At 33.2% G+C, this 12,976-nt stretch overlaps 2 protein-coding genes across 3 annotated transcripts; one reads left to right on the top strand and one right to left on the bottom strand.

Annotated features, from left to right (window-relative positions):
* Positions 1-26: 26 nt before the first annotated feature.
* On the top strand, positions 27-1,246 carry LOC106787127 (RING finger protein 11). The gene is made up of 3 exons (XM_014749239.1): positions 27-294; positions 386-534; positions 849-1,246. Exons 2-3 carry the CDS (start codon positions 406-408, stop codon positions 1,239-1,241), a joined length of 522 nt encoding a protein of 173 aa, XP_014604725.1. The 5' UTR covers positions 27-294; positions 386-405; the 3' UTR covers positions 1,242-1,246.
* Positions 1,247-3,103: 1,857 nt separating this feature from the next.
* Positions 3,104-5,061, bottom strand: LOC106787126 (7-methylguanosine phosphate-specific 5'-nucleotidase). Of its 2 annotated transcripts, XM_014749238.1 has the most exons (6): positions 4,868-5,061; positions 4,764-4,794; positions 4,587-4,685; positions 4,435-4,504; positions 3,694-4,277; positions 3,104-3,615 (listed from the first exon to the last, which is right to left on the bottom strand). In XM_014749238.1, exons 2-6 carry the CDS (start codon positions 4,788-4,790, stop codon positions 3,511-3,513), a joined length of 885 nt encoding a protein of 294 aa, XP_014604724.1. In that variant the 5' UTR covers positions 4,791-4,794; positions 4,868-5,061; the 3' UTR covers positions 3,104-3,510. The 2 variants fall into 2 exon arrangements, with proteins under 2 accessions (XP_014604724.1, XP_014604723.1); XM_014749237.1 differs by having other exon boundaries at positions 4,764-5,061.
* Between the last annotated feature and the right edge of the window lie 7,915 nt (positions 5,062-12,976).

The raw sequence follows: 12,976 nt of genomic DNA, 5'->3' as shown, positions 1-12,976 counted from the left end.
AAAAAGTATTAACAGAGTAAAAAACATTTTACCTCGATGTCAAATATTTTTTCTCAAATTTGTGACTAACTTCTTCCATAGCCTGTTTGTCTACCTCTTTGAATGTGTGCGTGAGACCACTCAGCTGTTAGTTGTATGAGTATATGACAGGAGATGTTCTGGTCATAACAATTCGTGTGGTGTATCTTGTCAAAACGAGACGATTTGTTATATTCATCGTAAGATTGAGATTAGTCTTGTGACAAGTAACTAAAGAAAGTTATGCTCTTGTAAAAAAAATGAGGACTGAGTTTGGTACGTCTCATATTGCTTTGCTAACTGTTTTCTAATACGGCATCGGATTAAATCGAATGAGAAGCCGTGATAAAGGAGGAATCGTTGATAGGAACTTGATTGCACGTCAAAATGGGAAATTGTCTGAAACGCGCGGGAGGCACTCAACAGGACAATACCACTTTGCTCAGCAGCAATCCCGATCCTTCGATGATCGGAAGTTCTTCGCAAGAAGTACTTGGATCTCAAATACCTTATAATGTAACTTTATTTTATTATTATATTTATCGTATATTATTTTATTCAAATTGTTTGACATTTCAAGTTTAGAAGAAGATTTTAATTATTATTGAATTTCTACATTTATTATTTTCATCTCTATAAGAGACATCTATTATTTCTTATTTTTATTTTTGTTATTTTTTCTTTTCTTTTCTTATTTTCTAACAAGAGTCAAAGTTGCTATACTTTTGAGTAATAAAATTTTTAATTGCAAATTATTGTACATGTAGTATATTTTACTTTAACATCAGTAAATATATTTGGTTAAACTAAAAATATTATTATATTTTTAGGAAATTATGGGATCTTATTATCCTGCGACAGCGACAAGAGAACATCGTTTACAATCTAATTTAAATGTCTCTCGTGGAATAGGCGTTGGGGTTAATTTAGGACTTGGCGTTACACCTGGTAGTATAAGCGAAGAAGAACAGCAGGTACGAATTGCAAAGCGTATAGGACTTATACAACATTTGCCTATGCGGCAATATGATGGTACGAAGAAAGGAGAATGTGTGATATGCATGATGGAGCTTATGATAGGAGAAGAAGTACGCTATCTACCTTGTATGCATACTTATCATGCAGTGTGTATCGACGATTGGTTACTTCGTTCACTCACTTGTCCGTCATGCATGGAACCGGTAGATGCTGCTCTCATTAGTTCGTATCATCCTACTACCTAATATCGCAAAAAATATACTGGAGTAGTTGGTCGGAAATCCGATTAAACTAACAGGCTAAGCAAAGTGACTTGAAGAATTGCTAATTTTATCATTACATACAAATGCTTGATTATGGAAAGACTACTCGATTAAAGGCTAATTATATTTACTATTGTATATGATATATATGCGCCTGTGCTAATTGATAAGAATAACAGTGAAATATTTTAATTGTGAGTATCCTTTACATGATACTTCCTTGTTATAAATCAAGTATTATATTTGAGCTGGAAGAAAAGAATAAGTTTTATTTCTGTAATAGAAATGTAATACCCACATGATCTCTTGTAAACTATCATGTATGTATTATTTTGTAGGAATATATTATATTCTTATTATTTTGTGGCCTGAGTAAACTCAAATCAAGCATATAAATAACATGGAAATACAATTTAATTATGTAGATATAGATCTACGTCATGTTAAAGTAGTCGAGACATGGTAGGAAAAGTGTATGCAGTTATGATAAACATAAACAATAGGGGACTATATAATAAAAATATAGTTAATTAATAATTCTTTTTTTTTTCATAATGTTATCTATATTTTTTCATTACTTCTTGTGTAATTTTTACTTTTATTAAAAAGTATTCACATGTAGATAATTTATAATTTTGAAAAAGTAAGCATAAATCCTACAGATTCTAATTTATTTTTGATTTCTTGCATAATCCCCAATTGTTGAGAAGTATGCAGTAGCTCATTCGTATTCAAGCATAATCAGACTTTTAATCAGGATTGATTGTTAAGCTTTTAAAAGATTAGTTATCTAAATATGAAATGCATAATGTGATCTAGTAAATTATAAGTGTAAGGGTGCGGAACATCGATGGAATCTATATTTTCATAATGAACTTGACTTGTAAGCATTTCAATTATTCTATTACCTTGAAATCTTTGGTGCATTTTTTTCTTATATTTCATAAGAATATCAATAATTGCACTATTATGTAATGAAACACACACATTACAAAATTCATACAATCGCACATTGCATTGCATCAACATTGTTAATGCTTCCTCTAACAGAGATAAAACTAAGAATGATACAATAATTAATGTATCTTTAACTTGTATTAATGGTTTATCGTATCAAACTTGTTACTGCAACTACAGTTTAATGAAATGCTCTGCATTATATGAGGTAGCTACAAATGAACATTCACAAAGAATTGTATAAATTAAATTTCGTAATATCAAGAAAATACATATGGTTGCGGTGATTATTTTTCTATTGTTGAATTTGAGATCTAGATTTACATAACACACATTTTATAGAATATCTTTTAGCTTCAAGACAAATCAAACAATAATAAAAATATGTGTATCTATATAATGTGATCAATGGAACACCTAGGCTTGACTATAAATTGAATAGATTTGTTAAATCATCTTTTGCATTAATGATAAGTCAAAGAACAAGTAAATAATCTATTTCATACACCAATACATAGTATGAAAATTTGCTGACTAGAAAAGTGTAGTTAAGATGAAGATACGAATACAGTTTTAATATTTTATGACAGCTTAATATGTAATACCGCTAAGTTTTTGTTTAAATGGGAATATGAAGCTGTGAAATAGTGATTTACTGATGATATAAAAATATACGTATAGTGATTTAATACAAATATAAATATTTAGTAACAAATTCTGTCTTATCAAAAATTTTTTGTCCTTTTCATTAATTTAATATTTAAAGTGTTTTATCAATATTATGCAAAATTAATGTATTTTAAATATTTTTGAAATTTATTAAAAATGATTAATTCATATGTAAAAATACAATATTAGGGAATTAAAGGAATATAAATTTAAAAAAAATTATGAATTCTAAGATATATTTAACAGTTTACATCATATCAGAACTTAATATAACATTTCACATACAATTAAAAAAACTACACAATATTTGGAGGCAGTGAAATTGAAGATTTATCAAAATGGAATATCGTTAATTTTTAAGGAAATCGGCTCTATTTTTGTGAACTGGTAAGTCAGCGTAAATATATAATAGTTTTCAAGTGTAGAAAATTTCTATTTTAACATAAATACATTAAAATATGTATAACAAAGTATTTGATAAATAAATATTTGGATTTAAAGTCCAGCATATAGAACACACTTAATATAAAAGCTTTTATACACTGTTAGCTTAACTTATCATTTATCTCGTGTTAAATATTGTTCGTTGAAATAAGTTATGAATAATTTCTAAATCTTAATACAATTATTTTAATATAGTTCTTAATATTTCTGTTGCTACTTGCATCGTTTGATCATCTACTAATACGATATCAAACTCGTTCATATAATTGTGCAGATTTTCCTCTGCCTATAAAATAATAATAAAATATTTATAACAATTTCCAAATATATTTAAAGAGTATAAGTTAATCAGAAAGAATCTTACTTTGTCATACAAAAATCCAATTTTTAAAACTGCAACTGTGTCATCCATACCATCTACCATATTTGCGTCTCCAGTATTATCACCCATTAATAATACATGTCGTCTTCCTTCAATGACTTTAAAATAATCTTGTTCCAGAGCATGCTCATTTTTATTAAAAACATGTATTAATTTTTTATTTTTAAATCCGTCTATTTGGTTACCATTATATTTAAGAAAATTCGATATAATTTTAACATTATTAAACAAAACTTTGTGACATTTTAAAACTGCTTCTACAGCATCCCCTAAGCCAGCACTGAATACAAGAACTGGTATGTTTGCTTCATTTAATTTTTCCAAAAGTTCTTTGGTACCATCACGTAAAGGTGTACCATATTTTTGTACCACTTCGGATAATTCTTTAGGATCAAATTCTATCCCTTTTAATAATTTTTCAGCAGAAGTCATCCAATCGCTCATAGCTTCTATTTTTTCTTCTAAAGCTAAATTTGGATCTATTTCTATAGGTCTGTATTTTTGATACAATCGTTTAGCCTCATTCGTATATGTGGATGGTAATTGATTACATTTTCCAAACAAACCTAAAATTGAAAATATAAATTGCAATACAATATATGTGTGTGTGCTAATAGAAAAATTATACTAATTAAATCGAAGCATCGAACATATGTTATAAAATGTTATATGAAAAAGTAAATTAATAAATCTTAATATAAAATATAAATTATATATATATACCAAAGCTGCTGAGCACCAGTTTGCCATCAACATGTTGTTTGGTTAATGTTAAGTCAAAATCTGTAACAACCTGTCAAATATTTATCAATTTTTATTCATATGCATACGTAATTTCAAATTTGTTATAAATGAAAATAATTGTACAAATGTACCTGCAAATTGTCTGGTCCATCCCGTAACATAATATTAATCGTATTCATTGTAGCATTTTTATCCTTGATATAAACATGTTTTGACTTGAAAATGGGAAACTATGGATAAAAAAATATATATAAAAAGTGACATAATTAACAAATTCATATATAATATAACAAATTAACGGTACATACATCATCGATAGTAATTTTATCGGGCATTTTTCTGCAAAACAAAAAAAGAGCAAAATTGATTCAAATGAATAAGTAAGTTTCAATTGAATTTAACAAATGCACATCGTTAAATCTTTCTTTTCAAATTTTTTGGTCACTGTTCGCAATACAGTTTCATTTACCCTTGGCCTATTAAATTACTAATTCACCAACTCGAACACCTTAAGTGATCATCTAGCGAGTTTCTTAATTTGACATGTTAGCCAATGATGTTGCTTCAAAATTGCACACAATACTATAAAGATTTATCATCACCTTTTGTTCGGATCGTATGTGATTTCAGCGACAATTACGAATAAAATATGAACTACAAGTGCAATAAAGGAACCAATTTTATCGATATATAATAAGTTTGTGAATATACAGAAAATTTTCAAATACGTGGACATAATACCGTAGGAACGTTGGCAAGGAACCTTAATAGCAGAAAAAAATGAATAAATGCTCTTAATTACTCACTATTTGCTCAACTTTATTTTATCAAATATTTTTTATTTATCGTTAATTAATTGAAAATAATTATTACACTGAATAATTATGAAATGGCGACGTCATGAGTGGGAGATATGTTATATACATGTGCAACCACAAATTCAAGGCGCAAGCACACTTGGAAAAAAAATGAAAGTAAAGTTGGTATACCTGCAGGGAATATATTTAAAGTTGATTTCCAAAGTAACAACCTATAAGGTAGTGAAAAGGAATAAGTTAATCGTTCATAATGTATAAACAATAGGTAAATATTTTCATTTTTTTCATTTTTTTTCTGCTGTTGCAATTCTATGCCAAATTTTTTATGGTGAAGTATATAAAAACTCACAAGTCCTCTTTTTTATCTACCCAGCATCATTTTTGTTACCACTGGAACCACCAGTGGACGATAGTATGTACTTAATGCGATGAGGGTACAATACTATAAAAGCATACAATATTCTTTGATAGTATATATAGTATAGTTATATTGTAAGAAAATTTTAAATAATTATATTTAATTTTTAGTGTCTAAATATGTGTGTGCCTTCAGAAATGCGTTTTTTATACATACATATTTTAAAAATTAGAAGAAAATCAAAACGAGTAAATGATAAATCCAACGATGATCACTTGCACCGCAGAAAGAAAAGAATAATTGCAGAAAATTGCAAACTAATTAATCGTTTAAAATCAATAATTACTTGTTTAATTTTCGCACTTTTTTTACTTTGGTAATTCTGATAGTAAGACAGTTTGAAATCTCGATCGGTAAGAAAGATGAAATCTCGGTTGGTAAAACAGAGTACTGACAATAACAAAATTTATTTTCTTTTTTTTTTTTTTTCTTTTATTGCAAACTAAGAAGTAATCGTTTAAAATCGATAGTTGCTTGTTTTATTATCGCAGTTTTTTTACTTTGCTAACTCTGATGGTAAAATAGTTTGGAATCTTGGTCTGTAAAACAGAGTATCGACATTAAAAAAATTTGCCCGCTGAAAGAAAAATATAATTGCTCAAAAAGCTATAACGTAACCCTTTTTGTTCCAAGTAACGGGACATCGATATTGCCGAGGCCGCGGGGAAAAAGTATTCAGAATGCCCTTAAAGAATTTTAATGCGTCGGAGAAAGAATTTATTGCAACCTAGAATGCGCAGTATTGGCGGAAATAAGTATAAAAGTCGTGGAAAAGGGTGCACATTGTCACCGTCTAATGGCTTGCCTCAGGGCATTTTACAGTAACGTCGTGTGCACGCACCACCCATGCAGTACTGTCTATCCAAGAGGGGCTCCGTTTAGGGGTCTTAGGCTTTTAACCACCCTAAGCTTCGCTCCATCAGGTGCATTAAAAGAGTCTGCATTCTTTTCGTCTTTAGAGAAAGAGCTCTCTCTTTTTTTTCTCTCTCTTTCTTTTTTTTTTCTTTTTTGCTTTGATGTTTGGCTAGGTATAGATGTTTTATATATAGTAAACTATTATTCTATAAATCTGTGTGTGTGTAGAGAGAGATATATTAAGTTTTATTCATTCGTAACCATTGAGATATTTCTATGATCTTTTTTCTATAGGTGTATATAGAATATATCTGTGTGTCCTGTTTGTGTATGTGTGTGTGTATTTTTTGGAAAAAGGGTGAGAAGGAAGAGGGTTGCGAATTCCTCATGTACTTTAGAACGATCGAACGATGCGTTTTCGCGCCTCGCTTTTGTGGTCGTCCAAAGTACCGAGACTGTAACCATTTTCAAGCGCAACGAGCCCTAAGAGCGAAAATGCACGAGGGTGAGATGAATGCGTCTCTAAAAAGGAAGGAAGGAAGGAAGAAAGGAAGGAAGGTGGTTAGGAAAGTGAAAAAGGAAGAAAAATTATATGCACATGCGCATATGCACCATAGAAAAAGAGACGTCGGAAGAAGGAAAAGAACAAGAAGAAGAAGAAGAAGTAGAAGTAGAAGAAGAAATGAAAAAAAAAAAAATGGAAGAAAGTTGCGTTGTGGGGAAATAGTTGAAGGGTCCCATAAAGGCGTTCGCCGTGTTCCAAAGAGCTGAATGCGTCTAGACAGTTCCACTTCACGCAATGAAAACACCGCGAGCATCATCTCGCGCCGCCATAAAGTTTCATTATTTACTGATGTAACGTGTAGCACTTTTCTCTATCTCTATTTATTTCTCTCTTTTCCTTTTCCTTTATCTTTATCTTTATCTTGCTCAGTAGGTAGAGTACTAAGTTTTTCATCCACCCGTTCTAGGCGTCTTTCAGTCTTCCGCATTATTAATCCGGAAGAAATTCTAAACTAGCGAGGAAAATACACTGACGGTTTTTAATAAAGCCACGAGAGCTTTTTTTACATCTCGATAACGTAATTTTACTTTTCATCAACAAATTTTCCTTGTCGCTTAATTACGAAATTATTATGACGATGACGATGTTGATGATGATGATGATGATAATAAATAAAAATAATTAAATAAAAATTAAATAATTAATTAATAAATATATTAATGAACGGTGGGGTATATAATCCATAAGAAAATAAAAAGAGAGAGAGAGAAAGAAGGATAGGAGAAACATTTTTTTTATCGCATTATGAAGAGAACATTTTGTTGCTTTTGTTTTATATAAAGAAGACCTTAACTTTATCGTGGAAAATCCTGTTCCTTGAACCAAAACCGGTATAAATACTCTATAAAGGAAAAAAATTCATGGGAAATAGGAAGATCCAAGTTGGAGGAGTAGAGTTTCCCCTGTTGGCCGCGTCAAAGGACACGTTATTTTCTACAAATCGTCAAAGGCGAAAGAGGCTCAAAGAACTCGTTGGAATTACCAGACGTCTAATTTGTTCTTAAGAATCGCCTTGAACTGAGTTATTTCTAAGGAAACCTTCCGGAGCAACAAGAAGAAGAAGAAGAAGAAATGAAAAAGAGAGAGAGAGAAACGTAGCTCGTTTTCCAAGAGCGACAACTTCTTGAATCGAGCGTAAAGACCGACTTTTCACCTCGCTGTAATCAAATATTGTATTTCCGGGTAAGGTAACAAACAATGAGTCGGAAATTGCTGGATCGCGTAAAAGTTATTCCGGGCGTGAATTTCTCTTTCGTATAAAGTAAATATACAAACTGATGATGAGGAAGATGAAGAAGAAGAAGAAGAAGAAGAAGAAGAGTGAATAAGGCGAAGGGATGGAATACATGGGCGAATCTTAATTAAAGAGTAATAAGATTTCAATGTGAACGGTCTAGAAATGTTTCTTGGGTTCCTTAGTTTTCGACTCTGTTAACATCCAAACGTAGATAATATAATTTAAATAACGTTCTCACCACCCACATATATACTCGGTCTCTACTTAAATATATACGAGAGAGCATATATTATTATTATTATTTATATATAGAAATAATTTATCTATGCTTGTGTTGCGTTTACATTTTTCCCTCGCTGTTTATTCTTTATTTAACGAGAACGTTTCATCGCATTTCTGAAGAAATATATTCTTTTTAAAAAGAATCACATGTTTTCTTTCTTTTTTTTTTTTTGAAGAAGAAGACGAAGAATAATTCTCAATCTTGTTAGAAGCAAACAAATACACTTGGTTATGATCTCGCGTTAATTAGTTTGAACAGCTTTTTCTCACGTGATATTTGTATAACGACAACGTTAAACAAACGGATACGCAAGCATGTGTATACGTTGATACGTGGATATAAGATTAAACTGTTGGGACAGGAACGAAGAAGTAGAAGAAGAAGAAGAAGAAGAAAAAATAACAAAGAGAAGAGAAGAGAACAGAAACCAAAAAAAAAAAAACAGGAGGAAAAGTAGAATAGATACTCTGGAAGGATTATTCGTTGGAGTCTTTGAAAAGAACAATGGTGGTATTCTGAGGTAGGTGAAAAGGGTTCACGTAGAGATTCGTGAATCTTTCCAAATGCCATATCAAACGGATTTAATCGGGCACAAGCACGCGGAACGCGATGCGCCAGACGATTGATAAGTTAACGGCGCGAGATATCGCGAATGGTTTGGCCCTTTTGTATTCCCTTTTAAGATCGGCTGATTCCATTGCGTTTGGGGAGCACCGAAAGAATAGAAGAGGATGGTGCATACAAGAGAGAAAGAGAGAGAGAGAGAGGACAAAATCCATGCGAGAAGCAAGCGAGCTTCTCTTCTCCCTTTGGTATCCTCACTCTCCTATTCCTCCTTTCTTTGTTCGTCCTTCCGAATCGCACAGATTGATCCTTCCTCTGTTCCTTCTCTCTTTCTCTCTCTCTCTTTACCATTCCTCTTATCCGTTCGCTAACTCCTTTGTAAACGCCACACCGTTTAATTAGTATCTACGTCTTTGGAGATTGGAAAAGGCACGGATTAGAACGTTCGAAAAATGAAAGAGACTTTAGTCAAAGCTTTACTTTAACGTTTTTTTTTTTTTAATTTGAGAACACACAGATTAAAGATTATTAAATGTCCTCCTTCTTTTTTTCAATAATTATAATACGCGTCGTTATAATCTAATTTAATTTTTTTATTATGTTCATCTGCTTTTTTTCAACTTTGTTCGTAATTGTTTTGTTCTTTTTTTTTTCTTCTTTTTTTTTTTTTTACTCACTTTTACTTTTACTTTTACTTTTACTCTTACTCTACTTTAGTTTAGTTTAGTTCAGTTCAGATTTGATTTGCTTTGGTTTCTTTTTATTCTTCTTCTTCTTATATCTTTTTACCTTTATCCGTCCCTTATTCTTTGATCGAGTACTTGAGCTTTAATACGCGCGAGAAATCGCATCCGTCACGAGAACTGTGTTTCTGGGATCCTAGCGCAATCAGGGCCGAACGAAATTACGGTTAAATCACTGGAGCGTCGTTTCGCGTCGCTTCACTCTGACACCCTCGTCGAATCTTCCTTCGTTCCGGAAGGCACGAGGACGGACGGACGGACGGACAGACTCTGACGGATTGTATTAGGAAGAGAGATCGATCGTAACGAAAGTGTGAGACAAAAAGAGAGAGAAAGTAAGGTAAAGGGAGTATCTCGTTCTTTTTCTCTCTCTCTATTTTTTTTTTCCATCCCCTATTCGATTTAATTGCTTTCGACCGGAAAATATTTCCGTCCAATTCCGGCTGTGGCCTCCTCTCTTTCTTCTTCACCTTTCATTAAATCTTGTATTCCTCAAAGTACGCCACGAAAAAGCCAAGCCAAGCCACGCAAAGCTGGAAAAAATGTTTCCGTGTTAACTTTTCATAACGCGATTAAGCGTAAAAATGATTTCTAATTTTTCCCAAATTTCCTTTTCTTTCTTCTCTTTTCTTTTTTATACATATATATTTTATTTTTCCTCGCTTTTTTACGCTTCATAAGATTTATATCGATCCAAGAGATTGTCGACGTGAGCAATAATAGGAAGTTTAGGCGACATTATGTAGGAGTGAAGGATAAAGGGGCTCTCTTTAGTGCTTATATCGTCATTCTCTCAACTACAATCATATTCGCATCATCGTGCGCTGGGTGGTGGTTATATTCGTTGTTAAACATCGCGGCTGCGACGGTTTACTCTCGACGACGCGTCGTCTATGTTGTCTTCTTCGTTGTACAACTTGCATCTCTCTAACATTCTCGACCAGCTGTATTTCTATCTCTCCCTCTCTCTCTCTCACTCTCTTGTGGGTTCTCTCGACGATCTCCCATTTACGGCACCGACATACGTATCTGTATTCATGGTACGTTGTGCTTAACGTTCATCTTAGAAGAGAATATGGAGCGAGCTAGCAAGCAAGCAAGCAAGCAACCGAATGACTGAGTGAGTGAGACAAGTATGAAGAAAGATAGAGATAGAAGAGGAGCACTTTGATAGCGTAGAAGACTACTACCTCTCTCATCTCTCTCTCTCTCTCTCTCTCTCTCTCTTTCTCTTTAACCGTGCCAGCTACTGGGCGTCGTCGACCTGGAAATCTCCAGCCGCGGCTTCGTTAATTAGCCACCAAAACCACCGACGTCGTTGGTACCGTAAGAATACGCTCGGTCTGCGAATCCTCCGGGACGTGAAGCCGCTGAAAGCGGCCGGCTTTTGCTACTAAAAGAGAAAGAGAGAGAGAGATGTGTTCTTCAAAGCATAACCAGTACCAGTACCAGTACCAGCACCAACCACCATTAGTACTAGTACCAGTATCACCAGCAACGGTAGAAGTAGTAATAGTCTCTCGACAGGACCACAAAAATCCTTTTTCTTCCGTTATATCTTTGTCTTTTGTTACGAGAACCGGGTCCTCGAATCAAACGACGATTTTTATTTCTTTAGAAAATGAAGGCGTCTCCCTAACCTCCCTCCTCCTCCTCCTCCTCCTCCTCCTCCTCCTCCTCCTCCCTTACCCCGTTTTTTTTTCTTACTTTTCTCTCGTATCTTATTACTCGTTTCTTTCGTTCTTTTTTTATTAACAGAACGATTAATTATCATATATCCCATAAAGTTAAATTCGTGATCATATTCTCAACGTAGATATATTTTTTGACAAAATCATTTTTAAACGTTTTGTAGAAAAATTTCAATTCTTTTTTTTCTTTTCTTTTGTTTTTTTGTTTTTTTTTTTCTCTCAGATCGTATAAAAGAAATTGACGTTTATAGTGAATTTTCGTGAGATTAATTTCGATTTAAGCATGAACGATATATTTTCGTATTGTTAACGATAATGATTATAAATAAAATGGACAATGGTTATAACACTTTGTAAATATAATTAAGATATCTCGTTATTTTATTTAATCAGACCTTCTTTCTTTTTTGTACGCTCAATAATAATATCAATATAAATTGAAAGGTAAGTTAATGAACTCGGTTATATATCCCAGTGACCTCTCTTAAACTTCGAGGATCGATATGGATACTTAGGAACAAGCAAGAAGTCGAGGTCGCGTTAGTTGGAACGAGAACGGAACTCATTAGAACTGGTACACGGGGGTAAGATCATTCTATATACATATCGATGTGCATAGAAGAGAGAGAGAAATAGAGAGAGAATGAGATAGAGAGCGAGATAGAGAGTGAGATAGAAAATATATGTATATCCATATATATATATATACATTTGTAAGTGTGCGTGGATGCGTGTACCACACTGAGTGCATTTCCATAAAGCATAGCCGCCGCAGCTGCAAGTTTCGAATCTCGATCAAATAGCATTTAGCGAGGCGCTGGAATTTGCGGTCGGATTACGCCTGCGGCTTTTCATAGACCGACGAAGCGTTTCGAAGGAACTCCCCGAATGTAGATTCTATATCCAGAGAAGCGAACACCACTGTCGTCGCTATCACCACCCCCCCATCCACCCCACCCCACCCCACTCCTCAAACCCAACCCCATTCACCTTTTCTCATACCACCATTCATATCTCAATCCCCTTATACTCCACCACCACTCTATGACGACCCTTCCTACCGTCACCCTTGATCCTCGATTCCAACCTCCTCCCCCGCCCCGCCCCGCCCGGTTTCTTGAGTGCTAGCTTGCTCGCGAATGTCTATTGCGAGTTTTAAATGTAATTAAGTCGTCATCGTGACGGCGAATCGAAGAAATCAAATTAATTTCTAACGTTGGGATGCTTCTGCATCAGTGCCACTCAATTGTCATAAGTACTTTAATATACTGACACGAATTGGTTTACATTTTCTTGTAGTCACTTGTCTTATATGTATGTATGTATGTATATATATATATATATATA

This window comes from Polistes canadensis, unplaced genomic scaffold (assembly GCF_001313835.1).
Source record: "Polistes canadensis isolate GaletaPanama2010 unplaced genomic scaffold, ASM131383v1 scaffold_92, whole genome shotgun sequence".
NCBI lineage: Eukaryota > Metazoa > Arthropoda > Insecta > Hymenoptera > Vespidae > Polistes > Polistes canadensis.
Note: the sequence above shows the minus strand (reverse complement) of the source record. Positions and strands in the feature narration are given on the sequence as shown.